The following is a 21,955-nucleotide window of genomic DNA, read 5'->3' as shown; positions in this document are numbered from 1 at the left end:
GTTTTTTAAAGGGATAGTTCAACATTTTGACAAATTGGCCCATTGCCATAATAGATTTAGGAGTAGGTTTGTTACCTTTAATTGTCGGTGCAATCTCGAGCTGCTCAGAGCTACGCTACGAAGGCTCATGGGATTTCTTGGTTTCCCTCATCAAACTCATCAAATACACAATCCAACAACTCCAAAACACTCTTGTGGACAAGTTGTGACCTGCACGTTCACCACCCTATGAGATAATAATGGAACATTACGAGACAGAGTTGTTTTAGAGGTACATTCATGCAAAACCGTGGGTGGCAGTTTTTTGGCAAGCAGTCTCTGCATTTGCCTCGAAAACAACTCTGTCTCGTAACGTTCTGTTATTATCTCCAAGCGCGGTGAATATGCAGGCTCTGCTCCGCCATTCTAAAAACAGCTTGCACCGACAATTAAAGGTAACAAACCTACTCCTAAAACTATAGGGATTATGGCAATGGGCAAATGTGCCAAAATATTGAACTATCCCTTTAACGCCATGACTTTGAAATTATAGGTGATTACCCCTAACCCAACAACAATGGAGAGTGTGATTATGGAGTTCTAGATGAAGTTAAACAATAGGGAGGTATACATGGTATTTGTGTATGACATTAGACTTTTTGTCCCTTTATGGAAATTCTTTTTCACAGTAGGCTACTCTTCATTTCAAAGTTCATAACGAGGACAGAGCAAGAAGATGACATTGGGGGCAACACACATTACACAACATATAGAAAGAAGTGTACACAGTTGAAAAACAGAAAAGTCCACAATGATGGCCCTGTTGTTTAGAAATGTTAGGTTCGGTGTGGGGAGACCAGTTATTTTGGAAGTTGCATGGAAAATAGAGCAACGATGAGAGAGAGAGAAAGTGAGAAAGACAGCATATGAGATAATCCTCAGTTAAAATTTTTATTGAACATGTGTGTACAAGTCCAGCAGCCGTATGACACAATATTTAATGACAATGGGTGATCTTGTTCTGATTGACTCACTGATCTGTTGTTGTTTTAAAATGTTTTTTGTTTCTTAGGTTCTTATTATGAACACTTTATGGGACCTTTAATATATATTTCCACATAAAAAAGGCTGTAAATTTCACAAAACATTCCAATATGTTTTCATTTTCCTTCAGGGTGGGGCATGTGGTTTCAAAGACTATTATCAGTACAGTTACTTGTAGTTGTACTTACTGTCCATACCAGCCATGTGAATGTGTTTGTCATGCCAAACATGTACAGTTGTACATGAGATCTCCACATGTAGGGCAAATATGTTTCCCTACAGCTATAAAACTGGCAGCTTCTGAAATAGCTTCAGCCTGTCCAGTGACTCATCGGGTCAATCTTCCATGGTCTCATTAAGTATGCATTTTTTCCTTTCACAAAGAAAACTACTGAGCGTTGTAAATCTGTGGATGAATATGCCTGTATTTCAGTTCAGTTAATCATGTCTTAGTCATCTCTTATGTGAAATCATTAACAGTCAACAATTTGCCAGTGTAAAAGCTAGCGTGCTTGTGATTTGCATCCTAGGTTTCAAAATAAATACTGTGTAGAGGAAATGATGTGTTTTAAAAAATATTACACCACACTCCTGTGAGAACATACGTCTTCATAACAGTGAGATCCCTGGGATCTTTAAATCAAATTTTCTTAAAGAAGCACAACCCAGTGGCTGCAAAAATGCAGCACAGTGGAATCTTTGTTTTTCTCTGGGAGAAAGGGATTGTTTTGAAACCATGGCAAACAGAGGGACTTCCCTTCTCCGCCCACCTACAGCCATGCCGTGCCTTCTTTTCAAGAATTCCAAAGAACTGGTTTGTCCGACTGGACAGTCATGCAAAATAGACAGGCACAGGCACAGGCACACACACCCACATAGGCAAATTGTCTGAGCCTCAGCGATGCACACACACGTTAAAATAACACCCCACCCCAGTGCGCTCTGCTGCCAGCTGTTTCTGGTTAGGCAGTCGGGCCTGCAGTGAGGAGGAGTCATGGAGCGGCAGCTGGAGCTCGCTGCCCTCGGTCTGGCCTTCACAGGGTGGCTTTGTGCCATTCTAACACGCTGCCTGGCCCTGTGGAAGGTGAGCGGCACCTTGGACAACGCCACGGCCACTCTGCCTGCCTACTGGGACGGGGTGTGGCTGGAATGGGATCACTGGGACCTGGCCCAAGATGGCAGCCTGCACTGCTCCTTTTACCAGTCTCTCATGACTCTGTCAGGAAGCTTTCGGACGTGGAGAGCCCTCATCATGGCCGCTATTGGAGCTGGGGCTTTTGCTGTGGTCATTGCGTCGGTGGGGGCACTGTGGTTCCCTCTGCGTGGCCAGATCAAAGTGTTTTCTGGTGCTCTCTTTGTTTTGTCTGGGATCCTGCTGCTGGTTCCCACAGCCTGGACATGCCATCACACCAGTCAGCCACTGGAGGGTGCTGTGCTGCTTAGAAGAGACTGGGGACCTGCTCTGTACCTCGGATGGATCTCCTTTGCTTTGATGCTGGTCGGAGGGGTGTATCTCACCACCAGGTGCCCCACCAGCGAAAGGCAGGCACAGCAGCCTGAGGGGAGCACGCACCCAGAGGAGGAAGCCAACCACCCACTGAGCAGGATCAACAGGACTACGTTCACACACAGCCAGTATGAACGCAGGTCACAGCCCATTTGAGGGGACCGAGTGTTGAGAATCCTGACTGGACATATAGAGTGACGATGCACTGGTTTAAGCTGGACAAATATAACGTTAGAAAACACAGAAACGTGTCATTTAACTGGTTGTACTGACAGAGGTGTGGGGGTCGGACTAGCAACAATCTGAGGTGTGCTTTTGTTGAAACTAACAGGCTGTTTACACTGCATAACATTGTTTTACATTCAGCTCTCATTTTGTCAGGTCTATATGTAACATGACTCTTCTCGATGCAATAATTGATACTGGTCTGGTTCCCATAATACTATCTGAGACTTAAGAGCTTACTGCCCCTGATTCTTCTACTTCTTCTTATGTCTTTAGTTTAATGTGAAAGAGCCCTGATCCTACAACTAAATACTGTACCCATGTTGCACTTTATCAGAGTGATGCAGTTTCACATTTGTTTGATTTGTTACTGTAAGCAGCAGAAATGTTTACATCTGAGATGAGGCTGAGTCTGTGGAATAAAGCTTTGAGAATGATTCAGGAATATTTAGGAATTTAGTCATTCATTGTGGTGTTTTAACCAAATAGCCACGGAGCACTTGCCAGGGTAATAAAGTATATCATGGCCCTGAGAGTTCAGTGCATGACCCGGAGTCCAACCTGCGGCTCTTCTCACCATGACTTTCCTCTGTGTCTCTCTTTTGAAAAAAGCGATGAACCTGTTAGAACACACTTGCTATTCAATGTTTTTTAACTTTATAAGTCAAAATTGGGCTTTAAACAACAAGTCCTAGGTGGGTAAATCACTTTATAGTGTAATTTCCCTTTGTCCTGCCCAGTTTTACATTTTAAGTCAAAGTTAAAATTTGAGTGGAAAACATCAGTTTTCCTGTCCACCTTTTGGCAATTAAATGACTTGGAGATGCTTCATATGTCCCTGGTTTGACCATTATGCTTTTCTGTTTTTAAAGCAACTGTGTGCATGTGGAAGAAAATCACTGAGCACGTACAAAAATCACATGTTAAATTAATATATAATATGCATATATATTGTTTGATATTTATTTGCAACAGAACAAACTCATTAATGATGAGAAAATATGAATTATTAAATTGAAAAAAATATCATAAAGTTGTGATAAAGAGCATGGCTGCATGGCACACAAAATCTGATGGCAGAAACAAGAATGGTCTGGGAGTACTAGCATAAAAACCTTAAATAAATAAATCAGTGCAGGCCTTCAGATCTATTTACTGACCTACAAGTTTAAGTGTAAATGTTTGAAGATATTTTTAAAACACATTCCCCCCAGATAGAACAAATGTTCTGATAGTCAAATAAATCCTTTAAACTGGTAATAAGGAACACTTGAAATTAGGAAGAATCTAATTCTAAAATAACATCCCTTGAATTAATTTTGTGCCACAGGAAAAGCATATTAGTGTGGATAAGGTGCAGTGTCCTCACTGGTTGGACTGGGGTTACTATAGTTTCTCGTCTCCCTCCTCCACATCTTTCAGACTGAGCACCTCCAGACATCCTCGGCCTTTAGTCTCACAGCGGATCAGCTCATCGATCTCTCTGAAGCAGCCGGGATCCACAAGACACACCTGAGAGTGAGGTGAAGGAAGGAGGTGGAGAAGAGATACAAAGGCCTCAATTAACAAAGTGAAAGTCTTACAAAACAAAAAGCAGGGAAAGTAAAGGTGTACGCACAAGACTTTACAATGAAACAAAACACAAATTTAAAATCCTGACTGGACACAAAAATCATCATAAATGTAGGAGTATTTCATTGATGTCTAATTGCGAGTCCCTAAGCAAATATCTGAGAGCCAATTCATAAATTTGAAATATATTTGTATTATGCAGTGCAAATAAAGATTACACAAACACAAATGCCGCCTTGTTTCTCACCATTTCAAGATTCTCATCAAAGTCCTCACTCTCCACAACCTGCAGGAGTGGCTTCAGCTTCTCCTTCAGCCTCTTGGCCTCTTTGGCTGGCAGCACCAAGCGCAGCCTCATGTGGGCTCTCTGGATCTCCATGGACTCCTTCAGCTGCCGGATCACTTCCAGAGCCTGGGAGCAGGACAAAAGGATAAATCATCATAAGAAGGACTAATCAAAGTGAAGGAAGAAACACAAACCCTCACATTTTGAACTGTGCCACAGAGCCAAAACCTGACTATATGTCAACAATAATAAAACCACTGTAATTAAGTATCATTGCCAACTGTAATAATAACAGGAGACACCTTATCATTTCTTTTTTCCAGGTTCAGACACCAGCATGTACCCAATCACATTTAATGAAGTAAACTAGCATATTTGGGAAATAATGATTTTTAATTTGAAGTAAATGCATTTTTTCTTTGCTCAAAGACTCTTGAATCAAACAACACTCTGCTGGGATGAGCCAAAAAGTCTCTCTTCAAAGCAGGAAACAAAAAATCACACTCAGGACTCCGTGTATCTATTTTGTTTTTGTGCTATCTCCAGCTCTTGTTAACCAAGTCCATGTTTTCCCATATTCCATGCTGTAAACTGTTTTCTTGTCTTGTATACAACATCTATTGCACGTCTCTCCGTCCTGGGTGAGGGATCCCTCCTCTGTTGCTCACCCTGAGGTTTCTACACTTTTTTTCCTGGGAGTTTTTCTTCAGTGGATGTGAGGGTCTAAGGGCAGAGGATTTATGATGCCATGTAAAGCCCTTTGAGACAAACTGTTTGTAAAAATGGGCTATACAAATACAATCCCCTTGCCCTGACAGATTGAAAATGTGTCTGAGGTGGTCAGATCAGTGGAAAATATTATTACATTCATAAGCAACACCATTGCCTGCTGACCTGCTGTTTCGTGTTCTTGTTGGTCTTGACAGAGTAGTGGATGTCCTTCATCGCCCGCTCAATGAGACTGACTGTGTACGGCCTCTTGGTCTCAGGGTTGACACACTTCTCCGCCACAGTAGTCGCAATGTCCCTGAACATGGTCTCTATCTGACTCTGCCTCTCCTTGTCGGACACTTGGAGCTCTCCTTTGGCCAGGATCTGTCCAGATAAAAGGTCAGGTAGTGTCAGTGGTTATCATACATAACTTTGATGGCAATACAACGTCACCAGGGAAACATTTAGGTACGGTCATGACCTGTTTACAGATTTCTGTCAGATCGTCTGTCTCAAAAGCCTTGGTCAAATCGTCCGTCTTTGCCACCTGACCCTTGGACACATTGACGAAAACAGAGTGTGTCTGCAAAACCTCATCCAGGTCTTTCTCTCTGGAGGAGAAAAAACAAAACAAAAAACCACGTTTGGCCAGTCAGACATTTCCGCTTATTTAACTTAACGGAACATCGATAAGCATTAAATGACAGATGATTTTGGTTATTTATCAAACAAAGGGTTTAATCCAATAAATAACAGCGTGCTTTTTGGTAACTGTACGGCAAAATCATTGCGGTTGGTGACATTTAACGTTAATGATACTCACGCTCCCGATCTCCAGTTCATAACCTTATTCTTGTAGCAGGCGATTTCAAACCGCTTCCCTCCTTTCTTCATCCTCACCACGGCCACATTTGTGAGCCGTATTTGATTTGTTGGCGTGAATATAGACATACTTCTGAGTTTTAAGACAGGTAACTCTGTCCGAGCTGCTCCTGTCGAGAAATATCCGAGTGTGCTCCCAATGAGTGTTCCCCGCGAAACAACAACGTCAAACGACGGTTCCGGTTCCGCATGTAACAGGTGGTCATTGGAAAATGCAAAACGTTATTGTTTGAAAAAAAAAAAAAATGTCGTTCACACAAAAGGAAACATGTGTCAATTTTTCAGAAGCAGGAAAAAACATTTATTCTTCTTCTTTCTTTCTTAAACTGTATTTGTTGCACATCATTTACACAAATAGCATAAGCGCTGAGATTACATTATTAATGTGCTGGGATAAGAATATAAAGGGAAATAACACACAATATAAATAGATAAATAATAATAATAATAATAATAATAATAATAATAATATAAAAATAAATAATAATAATAATAATAATAATAATAATAATAATAATAATAATAATAATAATAATAATAATAATAATAATAATAATAATAAAAAGGCAACTATACAACGCCAGGGATTATTGTAGACCCTTACCAAAATGAAATGAGAAAGGTGCAAAACAAATTTAAAGTATTTTATTACCATATATCTATGGTTTGTCACCGGTGTGTTTTGATGTGGCGTAGTCTGCTTTTAGTACAGTACAGAGGACTACACTTCCCAGCATGCTCAGTGGCCAAACAATATGGTTGCGCACAACACCAACTGCAGAGGACTGTGTATATAATTTTGCAGCGATGCTAAATTTCCTCCCACTTGTTCTGCTTTTCGTAAGACATGTATCTACCTCAGATACTAAAGGTGAGTCCGGGTGTTTTTAACGGAAGTTCACGTTTACATTACGTTTAAAAATAATGTTATTACCACTGCTAGCTAGCTTGTATTGCTAGTCAGTCACCCGCCTCTCGCCTGCTGCAGGTGACCTAAGTTTGGGGTCAACCCCTCTTGTCTTGTCGCTTGATGCTGCTTCAGGATCAGCCGCTGTCCGGCACAGCTGTGGCTGCATTGCATTTGTACTCGAAGCGACGTTAACCCGTCTTACTTACAGATGAAGAGGTTGTCTTTCCTCCCAGTTTGATGACTTCCCTTTCTCTCCCTCCAGTCTCTCAGAATGAAAACAGTCCTACTGAGAGCTATTTCATGTCGATATGGCACAACAGGCTGTACCTGTATTCAGCTGCTGCTCTGGTCTTCGGGGTCTGGTTCTCCCTGAAGATGGCACTGAAGAAGGTGAACTGTCTCCTGCTGATATCCAACCTTCAGTCATGTGTGCTGTCTTACATCTATTGTCTTGTTGGTCTTTTTAAAATCGTAGATTTTTGCACAGTACCAGAGCTCCTGGTGTTCAGTTTGAAGTGTATAGACACTGTGCTCATGTTTCCAAAATATAAGGTGCATGTTCTCCTCTGTATTCTTACAGAAAAGCTTCTCCAAGGATATCGGCCCTTGGGTCTACAAAGCTGTGAAGAACAATGACCGCTCTGACAGAGATGCTGTGGTTCATGTGTCAGGAGTTAAAATCTTCTACGGCTCACAAACTGGAACAGCAAAGGTGTGAATTACTGAATACTGGCTCATGATATAAAGTTATAGTTATAGTTTTTCAATTTCAGGTATAATGACTGTGTTCATGATATTCTACACATGTTGGTAGACAAGTGAAAAGAAAAGAAATAAAGTATTATAGTTTAGTGTAACACCACCAATACATGTGCTATATACGTATAATCATCATAAGTTGCACAAAGGTGTGGTGTAATTCAAATCTGTGCAGGTGAAACTAGTAAACCTTTGTAACCCAAAAATAAAAATCCCTGTCATGATCGATCAGTTCAAAACTACCATCTCATACATTGTTGTTGTTTTGGTAAGCATTAACTGAGACTCCCCACTTACCCAGGGCTTTGCAATGGAGCTGTCAGAGGAAGTGAATAATTTGGGGGTAGCAGCTGAAGTGACTGACATGACAGACTATGATCCAGATGATCAACTTGCTGATGAGGTAAGCCATGTCTAAAGAGAAGATGGTTTTGTGTGTAGTGTTTCTCGATTTGAGAATGTCAGACTAAAATAATACATTCTTGAGCAGGACCCTAAGACATTGCAAAATGTACAGCTGCTTCTGAAGCCGGTATTGGCATTGGATAAATTATGTGACTAATTTATGCAGCTGTTATTTCTTGCAGCAAGTTTACTGTATACATACTCAGAGGTTTCTTAATGTACCTTTAAGCCCATATGACTTGCACAACGCATGCAAGACAAGGCCTCAAAGTATAATACAACACAACTGTTATTTATTGAAAGCTTGACAACAAACAGTACAGTAATCCTGCAGTCCTGTTGCAGCTCAGCCTTTCATTTTGATTTGATTCTTCAGACGGCTGGCACAGACGACAAATATGTCATACTAATCCTGCTCAGCTGTAGAAAGATGGATTATTTTCATTAGTGTTCCGTATTTATTTTGTGGGCATGGGCTCTGTGTAGTGCATTGAGATATGAAGAGGGGAATGGTTGGCTGGCACATGACAGAAGAGAAAATAGCTGTTTGCACTACAGGACAGTGATGGAAAATCTCCACAAGAGAAGTGACCAGGGCACCAGTTGCTCCCGACATACAGCTGTTCCTCAGTGCACTAACTCTGAGTGACTAGTAGCCATCAGTCAATAAAGGGGCGACAGTGGCTCAGGAGGTGGAGTGGGTCGTCTGATAACACTCCTTTGATAACACAGTGTCTGTAGGTCTGCCCCAAGGCAGCTGTGGCTACAGACATAGTTTTCTGTAAAAGTGCTTTGGTTGCCATGAAAAGCACTATATAAATTCAAGCTGTTGTTGTTGTTGTTGTTGTTGTTGTTGTTGTTGTTGTTGTTGTTGTTGTTGTTGTAGTTATTATTATTATTATTGAGAAGACACTATTTGTTTTGCATCTTACACTTGGTTAGACAGGAGACAAGGCAGGAGACAACTGTCTCACTCTGAATATTTCTGTTAATTTCTCACGGGCCCATAATACGGTAATAATACAGTGTATACCTACTTTCAATTTCAGCAAGAGTTTTTACTTTACTTTGCATTAAATGTTAGTTTTGGGAACCAGTCGGCAGATGTTTTATTTTTTTTTTCATTTTGTTATTATTAGTGCTCTTGTGCATTGCAAGATTTTTCCTTGGCTAAACATTGGCATGGACATTTACCCAGGTTTTTTTTTTTGGTGTTTCTGTTCTTTCGGTCTGGTTCTGTCAGATATTTAGTCAAATAACAAATTGACACATATCACACAAATTAATATTGGGCTTTTATCTTTTCCAAGATAAAAAGTCTGATATCAAGGAACTCTACATTTACAAATGTGTGCTTCACTGAGATGCTCTCACTTCACAGTTTGACCATTTTCCATTGTTTTCTCTCTTTTTTTCACTCAGTGCACCAGTAAATCAGTCTGTGTATTCCTCATGGCCACATACACTGATGGACAACCCACGGAGAACGCAGAGTGGTTCTGTAAGTGGCTGGAGGAGGCATCCACTGACTTCAGATATGGGAAGACCTACCTCAAAGGCCTCAGATATGCAGTGTTTGGTCTCGGAAACTCTGTCTATGTTGGCCACTATAACACGGTGAGAAATTGTTTCCATACCAAGTCCTGTCAGAATAATAATACTGCTTTGTTATGTTCTTCAGTTGAATAATGTGCCCAGCCACAACTTTGACAGCTGGAGCTTGGCAGTGTGAAACATGATCTGTATTGAAACTTGATTTCGGATGCAGCTCACGCAGCATTCAGTAACCCTTACTAAGCCCAAGCATGACCATACTTCATTTATTTTAAACCCATTTTTCTTTTTTCCTCTGCAGGTGGGTAAAAATGTGGACAAGTGGCTTTGGATGCTGAGTGGCACGCGAGTCATGACCAGGGGAGAGGGCGACTGTAATGTGGTGAAGAGCCGTAATGGCAGCATTCAGGCAGATTTCCAGGCCTGGAAGGTCAAGTTCCTGAAGCGCCTTCAGGCCCTGGCCAAGGGTGAGAAGAAGCGCTGCAGTGGGAACTGTAAAAACGGAGGCTCCTGTAAGAATAAGAGGAAAGACGTACGTGTGGAGGCGGAGGAGGAGGAGAAGGGAGCTACGCAGGATGCCAACTCGGAGGTAAACACAGAGAAAAAAAAATTCAGATCACTATTCTGTTTGCATAGTGCACTGTAGACGTTTTCTAGGGGGCAGTGGGTATATTCAGCCACCTTTGTTGGCAAGTAGATGTCCTGCTGAAGTGTCCCTGAACAAAAAGAGCTGATGTGTCATTGAATGATAGGAAAAAGGATGATAGAGGTTCAGAAGTCAGCAAAGGTCTGTCCACTGGTGGTTCTACATGTACACAGCACAGCATCTTTTGTTTCTGTTTCCTAACTCGTCTCACAAACAGACAGAAAACCTGTGTGACTGATCTCTGCCCTAAGTTGTTAAGATTTAAAGTACACACTAATTCTTAAAAACAGTGCCTTCAGCATGTACAAGACACACTGAAAGCGCTGTAGCATTAAATTCTAATATCTTGTATACTAAATACATTAAAATCAGTTTTAATAGAAGGGATATATTAGCCTCTCAGCAGCAATAAGCTACAATGAAACAAAAGCATGTTCATCAGGATTTGAACAAAATAAATGGTTTAATTCTTTCCCCACTCACTATAACAAAAATCCATTGCCTTGTTCTTGAAGGATATAACACAGCACAGCCTCACAGTGCACTGCTAGTTACAGACTCCAGACTCGTCTCCCTTGTGAATACAAGAAGAAGAAGAAGAAGAAGAAAGTCTGAGAAGTGTGTAGCTGATATCTAATTAGGAGAGTGTCCTCTGGCTTATGATGATGCCTCTTAAAATCAGAGGGGCACTTCAGATATCCAAGCAGCTCTTATCATAGAACATGCACTGGGTGAGCTAATGGCCTTGTGTTACACCCTCAGCAATGTGATTAAAATCAGATAAGGACTCTTGATGCTGCAGGCATTATGCTGAGCAGTTTGAAAGTCTCAGGAAAATGTTCGACACGGCTTACATGTAATTTGTCATCTGTCAACGCTGTCAGTCACGTCAAAATATGAAAATAGACTTGTTATTCTTAACTCATCCCTGAAATTAGAGATTTCACAAGAAGGCAAGTACAAACACAGATGTATAATATATACACTCTCGCACAGTAACAGCTTTCGTACGCATCACAGCACACACAGATGACCAGTTGTCATGGCAGCGGGCACCTCAGAGCCAACTCTAGCCGAGACTCCGTCCCCTCTTGTCTGCAGCACTCGGTTCACTCAGCAGAGGTGACATTCAACCGGAACCGAGAGCAGCTGAGGACTGTGGCGAGGGGACCATCATCGGTGATTTATCTACCCAGAGAACAGCTTGTGCATTTTTATCCTGCTGCCGCACACGTGGGCAGAAGCACCGGCACCGCGCACGCAATTGTGATAAATCCTCTGAAACACCATAAACGTGCATATGGCTTTCTTATTCAATCAGGCGCCCCAAAAGGCGATAATGATGTGCAATAATGATGTGAAATAAACGCTGTCCATATGCGCTCCACTGCTCAAACACGGACAACTTTGTAATTGGTTATTGACTGGAACATATGTGGATCTCTGTACTTGAGGGAATCATTTTCGTTTTCCACTCAACTGTCTCACTATATACTTGATCTCTTTTTTTTCTAACCATGTTGTTTGTTGTCTTTTTTTTCTTGTATCAGGATGCCCTGATAGAATCCAGCAGTGATGAGGATGAGTCCGGTCTGCAAGACGAAAATAAACCAGGTTTAGTGGTGGACATGGAGGATCTGGGCAACATCATGAACAGCGTCAAGAAAGCCAAGGTCAGACTTCATCCACACTGCTACTAATGCATTTGCTTATTTCTCATACACAATACCCAAGTCACCTTGTTACTTTACAGGCTTAGCTATTAATCTTCCAAATGGGACTTACAGACTTCTTGCCACCTCTCCTTAGCCTCAGAAAATCACTACTCCAAAAGGGGTGACAGAAACCTTTATGCACCTGACCATTCAAAGGCATACTGTGTCTTTCTGCTTGTAATCATGAAGTGGATGTACAGTACTTACCTGCCCACTTCAACGTTACAGTTCTGGGGTTCCAGTGTTGTCGTTCAGCAGGTTTATTTTCAGTGTTTCTGCTTCAAGGTCTGCAAACAGGCGCCATGGCAGGCATTTAGCTTCTTCCACCGTCGACCAGTCTGAGTGTGTTGAGTAAAGAGAAAAAAGGTGTGTCACTGAAAGAGAAATGGCAGATGGGTTGGTAGACACCAGACCCTGGCAGGCGAGAAGCGGAGGCTTGCGAAATAGCGAGGACGCCCACATCACAGACTTGTGAGGAATGAGTGACTCAAGAAAAAGCATAAAAAAAGAAAAGAAAGAGACATTGAGAGATTGAGACTGTTGTAGAAGGACCCGGGTAGAGAAGTGAGCACTGAGATCAAGGGAAATGGAAGATGATGTGTATCCAACCTTGTCTAGTACCTGTTGTTGTTGTTGTTGTTGTGAGTAGAAGATCACTGGGAAAAGTCTCTTTATATTTTTATTCAGAGTGAAATTAAAATCACTGGTTTCATGTTGCATCAAACAAATAGCACTCAAACAGGAACAAATCAAAGGAAACATCCACAGGTGAGAGAAGGACTGACGTCTTAAGATAAGTTAATTTATTAATCCCTTATAGGGAAATTAGAGTTTTCCAAAAGCTTGCATTTAAGATAAAATATATAAAAAATAATAATATAGATACATTGTGAAAGTATTTACAAGCAGAAGGTGCATACTTTGGTGTATATATTGGCCTGCTTGATTGTGTCATAAAAGCAAAGCCTCACCTACCCACACCTCTGCGTCCCTGATGGATGCAAAGAGTGTCACATTACTTTACACCATTCGCCACATTAAATAATCCCTGTCTTCATCATGTCCAGGTCCAAACTCTCCTTTCTGCTGTAAATATTAGACCTAGTAAGATAGAAAGAAAGTCCAACTTACTAACTAATAAAGATCACATCACTAACTCAGGTTTTTATTGTGGCTCCAACAAAGAACAGGAGAAGCTTTTGTCCAATCAAATCAAATTTTGAGCAGGTGTTGCTCCAGAGAAACAAATGAGGGGATATTCTCTCTCCTGTTTTTGTTTGACTGGTAAAAAAGTATTATGATCTGTTATTCAGCAAGTGAAGGGAACACCAAAGACAAAACCTTTTATTTGACTGTAGCTCAGTGGCACACATCTTGTTCCTTAATTTTATTTTAAGTTATTGTTGTGCCAACAGTGCTGGAGAGCAGTAGGAGTGTGCAGGTCCCAAGCAACAGACTCTCCCAGGCTTGTCCCTTCTTTTGTCACATTAATGTTAGTGTACAGAGTGTAAGCTGTGAGAGGTCTGGACAGACCCCACCATGAATGTGTTTCTACACGATGGCTGGTGACAGTTCAAGAGACATCATTCAGTGACTGGAAGCTCAGCATTTTTCATGACTGTCATGTCCGGGAACAGTCAGTGTCTCTTTAAGTTTTCATGAGGAAGCCATCAGTTCTTGTTGTCATTCCCATTGGCCCACTCACTGCATATATTTTTTTTTAATATTGTTTAGTCGACCTTATCTTGTAACATTCTGTAATTATAATTATTTGCCGCTGTGACTTGGATCATCACACTTAGATCACTTGCTGTGTGTCTGTGGTGTCAAATTAGTGTTGTGTTTGCATAATGTGGTCACACAGAGCAAGCAGTGTGAGATGTAATTAGTATTTTTACATTTGCTATTACCATGAGAGTATTTAGCCGAGTTACAAATTAAGTGTGAACAAGGAGACTACATTGCACGTCTGTCCGTCCTGGGTGTGGGATCCCTCCTCTGTTGCTCACCCTGAGGTTTCTCCAATTTTTCCCTGTTAAAAGGGTTTTCCTGGGAGTTTTTCCTCAGTCGATAGTGAGGGTCTAAGGCAGAGGATGTTGTTATGATGCAATGTAAAGCCCTTTGAGACAAACTGTTGATGGGCTATACAAATAAAATTGCCTTGCCTTACCCCCCCACACACCTCAATATGCTACACTGCTGTTTACATTTCCTTCTAAATTTAGGTCTGAGGTTATAAAAGCTGAATTAAAATGTATTCAGTGTTGCCGTGTTTACCATTTGACTAACCTGCAGATGGAAGCTCAGTGGTTTGACCACTAGGTGATGACAGAGACTCTCCTTTTGCAGTCAGCTCAAGCTTAATGCCTGAGTGAACCACTGGCGTTTGGCAGAGCTGCAACGCCTGATATTTAACACCATACTGTTAATTCAAATCAGCTTTATTTATATGGCACTTTTCATACATTGCAGTAACACAAATAGCCTCACAGAGGATACAAACTAAACAAAACAATACAAAACACCATGAAAACCCCAAACCTCCCACCCCCACAAATATACACACAGATACACAATTACATACACACTCACGCACATACAGTACATAGACATACGGACAGACATACTAGCTGTCGCTGAGGAGACATGGCTGGGCACCGAGATCTGAGGTGAGGAAGAAGCTACCTTTGGGGGCCGTGCACACCGAGAGGAATCATGGTCCATGACTGCAGGGGGCGCCGCCAGAGGGACTGCCCCAGCCCAGGTAGACAGGAGGCTCCACACCAAGGTGTAGAGCTCTCTAGCCACCCGGGCCAGGGCCGTCCACGGGACAGCACCCCCATCGGTGGACCAGAAACAACTCCCGGTGTGGTAGGCCCCCAGGAGGAAACACTGGAAAACCGAGGGGCTAAAACAGTAAAATAAGATAAAAGGTAAAGAAGCTACAACTGAGGGAATAAAACAGTAAAATGTATAAAATAGACCATAAATAACGTGAAATAGAATAATTTTGTGCATCGACTAAAACATTGAAAAAAAAAAAAAAAATAAAATAAAATTAATATAACATAGAATAATGATAAAAATGTAAGAACAGGGGTGAGCATAAAAATAATTAGAAAGAGTTAAACGAGTCAGTTAAAAGCCTGATTAAAAAGATGGGTCTTGAGCCTCTTTTTAAAAACATCAACATTCTCTGCTCTGAATTCACTTCTAAAGCCAATTGTGTGGATTCTTATGGCTCATCAGCAAGGCAGACCCTTACCAGATTTTTTTCATTCTTACTCTTTTTGCAAATAAACCACTTTTATTATCTGAGGCTGAACTTAAGCTCTTTGAGTGATCAACTCGCATCGGTCAAAAAGTTGTCCCCATGGTATAGACTGATAGACTGGTTTTTATTTCACTGTTGGTGAGTATTAAGTATTTTGTTCTTTATGCTGTGGCTGCCTTCAAGGCAAAATGGTCGTTTTCACACTCTCTATTTTACAGTAGCTACCAGATTGTCTTATTGATCATGGCAATGTTTAACTATGCAAGCCCCAAGGAATGCACAAGACATGACCCTGAAGTAAACTTAATCACATTTTCCTTCCACCACTGATGTCGTCATGAATATATTTTTCATTGGAGCCAGACTGATAAATCGACCAGGTCAGTATATCAGCTGTTCTTGGCTCATTGCAGATATAATGGTGTTGCTGTTTGTCAACCAGTGTCGCCCATTAAATGACAAGAAATTGAACTACAGAAATGCCCACAGTGTCGCCATTGGATGGTTTGTCCACCAGTGGAGACAGCTGCCCACCCTGAGTTTGCTTCTGTTGGAAGTTTCCTCCTTTTTCTCTCCACACTTTCACCGAGTGCTGCCCTTTACCTGGGAACTGTTTGGTTTCTCTCTGTAATGCTGTATGGTTTGACCTTACAGATAAAATATCACTTATGTTTTATATTTCAAGTGTAACATTTCCTGCTCAGTACATTTCTTGGCTGCATCTCTCGAAAACAAACCTAAAGGAACCCTGTCAGAAATGTATATTCTAGATTTGTGACAGAAATATCAGCCAATACAGTATGTCATCATTTTAAACTCAAACTTTGAGATTGGCCATATGAAAACTGCACCATTCTGGCTTTGTTCAATAACTCTAAATGGCCGATCTCAATCCTCTCTTTATGGATTGTGTCTGAGCTTGATTCTCTTTGAAGACCAGTCCATCATATTGCATGATGGCAGAAAGAAATGTCATTAAATTATTTGACAGAGGAATGATTTGGAGCTTCTTATATCCCAGACTCACAGTTTTCCTTTACTGAAGAAGAAATCTTCAACACAGCATTGAACTGTCTATATGCGAGTGCTGTTTTCTCACACTACTGAGATGCAGTGGTTATGGCATTACACGCTCTCACGCCCATCACACCCAAATAAATGTCTTCGATTACGTTTACTGAGTTAAACCATCTGTGTTCTTCACGAATCATCTCTCAGTTGAATAAGCAAGTTACCAAAACCATGCCATGTACAGCCGAATGCTGTCGAGCTAAATATGGCACAGATGGGTTTGTCTGTGTCGATGTCAGTGGTGCTTGTGGCTGGGCAGGGTTAAGGATGATTGGATCACTGCTGAACTTGATGATAAGTATGTTTCCCACAATAGTTTTTCTTCATATGTGCTGCTTGATGATGGACTGGCAGGCAGGCAGGATGTGATTGGCTGCCAGATTGCAGAGCTCATATTGCCCAATTTTATTCCATATCAGTCTTTGGCTGTAGTTCTGTTACGTTTCCACTGTTACCCTGATTGATTTTGCACCTTCTCAACTTTGTCCTAAGAGGCTTCTGTTTCCGCCACAGCAGCCGATTTCATACTGTGGGACTGTTGCCAGTGTGGAATAGATCATTAACCTGAGTGGCTGCATGGCTTTCTGGGCTGAGTCTCCAGATGAAAGACGCAGAGGAGAAGATGCTCAAATGATGAAGTATGAACTTACAAACTTAGTGTTGGTGCCGTTTAAAATATCAGGAGTGATCAACCTATCTTTTACACAACAATGTAATACAACCACTCCTCTGCAAATGTAGTCAAACGTTAAATGTTCCTCTTGAGACATTACTTCAGCTGAGTCAGTTTTATGGCGATTTTTGAGACTATTTCATAGTAATGTGTTAGATTGTTTTATCAACTAATTTGTTATCATTTGTGTACAGTAAAACATAATAAACGTGCGGAATTAGTCTTTTGCGTTACCTTATAATGATAACAATGATTATTATGCTGTACTGGAGCATGAATAACATAGTTCCACTTTACGCTATTAGACTAATTCATGTTTATCATCTTGAATGTTGATATTTACTTATTTAGTTCCCAAGTCTTCTCCCTCTTTTTCCACTCAGCCCCTCTCTTTTCTTTGTGCCTCTGCTCACTCATGTACCTTTTTGTTTTCCTGCTTGCTCTGCGTGTTATTGCTGCACTGTCCGTCGGCATCAGTCCCATGTTGTTTCATGGTTCCAGAGCACAACACGATGCTGTGAGATGTCCCAGTTCTGTTAGTCCAGACAGGCTCGGGCATGACTGGATGTCTGTGAGCTCTCGAGCTGGGGTGAAAGCCAAGCAGTGGGAACCAGAGATCGGGGCCAGATGAATCACTAGGGCTGCACGCAAACACCACAGGGACAGATTGTAGCGCTGTCGGTTACATGTTGCGTGTGCCTTCAGAATTTTGCATGTCAAGGATGCCGTATGTGAAGGTGGACGTTTGTGCTGCCTGAGTGTGGTGAACCAGTCTTCTCCCATTATTGGGTTTAAAGTGCAGGTTACATAATTTTCTTCTGGTTGAGAGATCTGGTGAACCTTAACAGCTGAGAGGGAGGCTGAGGCCGTCCATGACTGACTGTTTGTGTGGGTTAGTTGTACTTGCTTGCACTGGTAACTGGAATAAAGCATCACCTATTGTATCATTTACACCACTCAAAGGACAGCAGAACACAATTTAAAAAGAGATAAATAAAATGTCATATCAAGCACAATACCTCCAGCATGGTGGCCTGCTCAGCTCATTCACACACGTTGACCAAGGATCTAAGGGTGTGGTGTGGTCTCTACCAGGCCTCAGCTGCAGATAGAGCAAATGGTTAGCGACACGGATTAGGTTATTTTCCAGGTGAAACCGTGGAAGATGAAGGTACAATATACAGGCTCTAAACAGCTGAGGTCATGCACAGAAAGCCTGGTCAGTTAGAGGGGATGTTCAGTCTTTTTTATTACAATTTAGCAGATAAAATGTCCGTGAAGTCATCCAGGTCATTGTAGTCATTAAGTGCTGAAGTTGAAAGCAACTGGACTTCTTTTGATATAAATCTTTGTATGTATCATGTTAGATATTTTGATAAGATTAGGGCTTCAAGTAATACATAGGTCATTATCAATTTCTCTGACAGTCTCAATCAATCACTTTAACATTTTACCCATGAATTATAAGAAAATAATGTGAATCACCCACTGGGACAGTCAGAAGTTTTCATAATAATTTCCATGTTAAGCTCCCCAAGAAACGTCATTAGTCGTATAAAACAGTGCAAATCCTCCCACTTGACTGTGACTTCAATTTGACTATGACTTCAGAACACTAATAGCCTATAATGAACTGAAAATTCTTGGTATGCTTTAATTATTGCGAGAGCAGTGTCTTGCATGACAATGGGAAAACCACGTGGATGCTGCAACTCTACTTTTTTTTTTAGTTCATTCTTACTGCTTTCAGTAAATCAGACTGGTGTTTTCAGCAAAACCTACCTGCTCAGCACCAAACAGCAAACATTGTTGGTGATTCAAGAGATGCTCAGAACTTGTATGAAAACAAAGGTGAATTATCCAACATATGACCATAAACAAGACTCACACATAAATGTTTGAGGTAACCATTAACAAGGTCCCTGTTTATTTATTTTTTAAAGTAACTTTCATAATACCAGCAGCTCAGTATGCTCCGGAGACAACTGACTGTAAACACACCAATCGATAGGGAGCTGTTTGGAAATTATGAAAGTTATGACTACAAGACAGAGCAGTTGAGTAAATATGTTTGCACTATTTTAAATCGAACAGAGATCAGACCAGCTTACATAGTGTCCATAGAGCTTATTTGCCCACTGCTCTCGGAGGCATTACTAAGACTCAGTGGCATATTTAACATTTAGAGCCTTGCGATCAATGAACAAGATGTTAGTTCCCCACAGTGGTCTGCACAGCAGGAACCAGTGAAATGCCCCGTTTTTTTCACGAATCCACACATATTAACATTTGTCAGTGTCACTGACGGTGTATTGGCCTCTTGTGAGTGCCGCTCCAATGAGAAGGCAACATATAGATCCCTGTAGACAATCTAAAAGTGGCAGCAGCACAGTAATTGGGTGGAGCTGGTACTTAACTTGGTTAATTTCAAAGGCAGCTCGTCCATCACGCCTTTCTGAAAAGTAATACCAGTTCTCTCGTGCCCTGGGCAACTTTCCTAGCAGGACTTAATCAATCTCTGATGTAAACAACATATCTCTGTGATATTTAAATTTACATACAAATGCTGTACACTGTGATAATGTAATCCTAGCCTGAGGGAAGTCTTTCATCTTTAAGACAAATAGACAGCTGCTCTAGCATCAAAAACGCTGGTGTGCTAATAAATCCAGCAATTGTCTTTTTAAGCTGTATACCTGTTTCTGTTGTATTTCACTGACACCTAAGGGGCCTCAAACCTGAACTTACTTACAAAGCAACAGTGAATGCAGAATCACAAGCCTTGATCTTTAGTCCTGCCAAACATCAAACATTTTCGAGGAGTTTGTTGGAATTTCTTGCTTTTGACTTAAAGTTGTTCCCCATCAAATCTTATGGCACCCAGCTACCACGGATTTGAGATGGTTTTATAAGCTCTGGCTCGGAGTCAGAGTCTGGTAAAAAAAAAAAGAAAAAAAAGAAACCTAAAATAAAACCACCGTTGTACAGTGCAGTTTCTGTTGGACTCTTTGTACAATTGACCTTTTCTGTCGGTGCTGCTCTAACATTTCAGCACCTGGATCCTGGATACTGCAGTTGTTATATCTGCATCAGAAACACAGGTCTCCATGTTTATTGCAGTGAATCAGTGATGTGTGATTAATGAGTATGTTGCAGAGCAATGTCCTAACACATCCCATCATTTGTCAGTGTTCTTCTGCAGGGAACCTGAAATCCCTTGAGTCAGTGACTCATTACTATAAACATGGTTCTGAACCATGATAGCACAGGAACAGTGAATTGCTCTGCCAGCAGGTCTGCCCTTATCTAACTGTATGGGCTGGATACAGAGTGGAGATAGACAATGACAGTGGTTTACTCTGTAATAACTAAACGCTGTGGGAAGTTGTTCGAGCACATTGGTGAACAATTGGATCTAAACTGTATATTTGGCACCAAGGTTGGAGAGGACCGTCAGGTAAATCAATGAATTGGTCTAATCTATCTCACACACTGAAAGCAGGTTTCAAATAATATGCCTACAAGTATTGCCCCCAAGTGTCCCTTTTGAAGTCATGTGAGTTTAATTTCAAATGAATGGCTTCAGGTGGACCTATTTTGACCGATTTTGTGTTTATTGTTGTCTTGAAGATTTGGGAGTGTTAGTGTTTATTCTTTCCACCAGGATTTTTTCCCCTCATGAAACATGAAATTCTCAACATTATATTCTGCTGATTTGTGACAAATGTCAGTCACAGTCCAGCAGCACAGCCCACTGGTTAAAGATACTGCACATCGTGGTTATAAACAACAACTGACTCTGAGTGTCTGCTGCAGAGCAAAGAGGAGGGTCGAGGAGACGGCCAGATGGTGAAGGTGTCCAAGATGAATGGTGTGAAGAAAATAGAGGATGATGAGGAAAGACGGGAAATGATCACACCTGCCCTCAGAGAAGCACTGACAAAGCAAGGTAAGGAACAAGAGGATTCGGACAAGTTACACATTCGAGAACATCGGTTTGGTTTCAAAACGGACACTGCTTCAGATACTATTAGAGTGTTATGAATCTCTGACTTGTCTGTGTAAAATACAGAGCTAGTTCCTAAAGAACATCTGCCGTGTGTCACTGGTGATGGTGGGTAATATATTCATATTATCTAGCTGCATTACTTGGCAATAAAAAAAACACTTTACAGAACTAGCACACCAGCTGCTTGTCAGTGTATCCTTAACCTTGCTGATTCCACAAGGGCAGCAAAGTTGTAATTAAATACCTCAGAACATAAATTATGACACACGTCACTCTTTCATTTAGGCAGCAAATCTAACAAATGCACAAATTGCCGGCAGAGAAGTCAAGACAAGTTTTAGGTTTTTTTTTCGCCTGTCTCGCTTAATGTGTCTGCTCGTGATCAAAGTCACTGACGGAGGTGTTGGTGTTCTCAAAGTCACCTGGCTCCTGGTGATGTTTCCTGTGAGTCTTTAAACATCCACTGGGCTCAAATGCTAATTACTTTGGCGCACCATGCTGAACGAAGTAACATGTTGGAAGCTCAGTTTGGATTATGTTAAAGTTAATTAGCTGTTGAAATTGGATCCTGATCCAGTCTTTTTTTTTTAAACATCCTGATGGCGAAATTGGTAAGTTAAAGCTGGTCATAGGTGTAACATGAGGAGATGCATAGAGCTGAAGAGTGTGTGTCTTTTAATGGCAGTTGAATGATGCAGTGCAGTCTAATTAACCTCTCTGCCTCCTCCTGTCC

General features: G+C 41.2%; 3 protein-coding genes across 3 annotated transcripts in view; 2 read left to right on the top strand and 1 right to left on the bottom strand.

The window, feature by feature from the left end:
• The first annotated feature begins 949 nt into the window (after nt 1-949).
• On the top strand, nt 950-3,580 carry LOC310995619 (claudin-3-like). Its single transcript, XM_083984718.1, has one exon. The coding sequence runs from the start codon at nt 2,018-2,020 to the stop codon at nt 2,684-2,686; it is 669 nt and encodes a 222-aa protein (XP_083840844.1). The 5' UTR covers nt 950-2,017; the 3' UTR covers nt 2,687-3,580.
• Nucleotides 3,581-3,673: 93 nt separating this feature from the next.
• sbds (SBDS ribosome maturation factor) lies at nt 3,674-6,373 on the bottom strand. Its single transcript, XM_083984717.1, has 5 exons — nt 6,148-6,373; nt 5,806-5,935; nt 5,508-5,708; nt 4,575-4,739; nt 3,674-4,267 (listed from the first exon to the last, which is right to left on the bottom strand). Exons 1-5 carry the CDS (start codon nt 6,273-6,275, stop codon nt 4,142-4,144), a joined length of 750 nt encoding a protein of 249 aa, XP_083840843.1. The 5' UTR covers nt 6,276-6,373; the 3' UTR covers nt 3,674-4,141.
• Nucleotides 6,374-6,956: 583 nt separating this feature from the next.
• The window catches only part of tyw1 (tRNA-yW synthesizing protein 1 homolog), a 61,903-nt gene continuing 46,904 nt past the window's right edge, over nt 6,957-21,955 (top strand). The window contains exons 1-8 of the mRNA XM_083984399.1: nt 6,957-7,077; nt 7,379-7,506; nt 7,697-7,828; nt 8,177-8,278; nt 9,703-9,897; nt 10,136-10,423; nt 12,031-12,153; nt 21,030-21,162. Of these exons, the coding sequence (XP_083840525.1) occupies nt 7,014-7,077; nt 7,379-7,506; nt 7,697-7,828; nt 8,177-8,278; nt 9,703-9,897; nt 10,136-10,423; nt 12,031-12,153; nt 21,030-21,162 (1,165 nt within the window). The 5' untranslated portion in view covers nt 6,957-7,013. The remainder of the gene's footprint in view (nt 7,078-7,378; nt 7,507-7,696; nt 7,829-8,176; nt 8,279-9,702; nt 9,898-10,135; nt 10,424-12,030; nt 12,154-21,029; nt 21,163-21,955) is intronic.

This window comes from Trachurus trachurus (assembly GCF_905171665.1).
Source record: "Trachurus trachurus genome assembly, chromosome: 13".
In the NCBI taxonomy this organism is placed as follows: Eukaryota; Metazoa; Chordata; class Actinopteri; order Carangiformes; family Carangidae; genus Trachurus; species Trachurus trachurus.
This window is presented reverse-complemented; position numbering and strand designations above follow the sequence as displayed.

Excerpts from the sequence above, each read along its gene's own strand:
- LOC310995619 (XM_083984718.1), top strand. The coding sequence starts at position 2,018 with ATGGAGCGGCAGCTGGAGCTCGCTGCCCTCGGTCTGGCCTTCACAGGG.
- sbds (XM_083984717.1), bottom strand. The coding sequence starts at position 6,275 with ATGTCTATATTCACGCCAACAAATCAAATACGGCTCACAAATGTGGCC. Across the intron at positions 4,740-5,507 it reads ACAAGAACACGAAACAGCAG|GCTCTGGAAGTGATCCGGCA; the intron begins GTCAGCAGGCAA and ends TCCTGCTCCCAG. Across the intron at positions 4,268-4,574 it reads TTGATGAGAATCTTGAAATG|GTGTGTCTTGTGGATCCCGG; the intron begins GTGAGAAACAAG and ends CCTCACTCTCAG.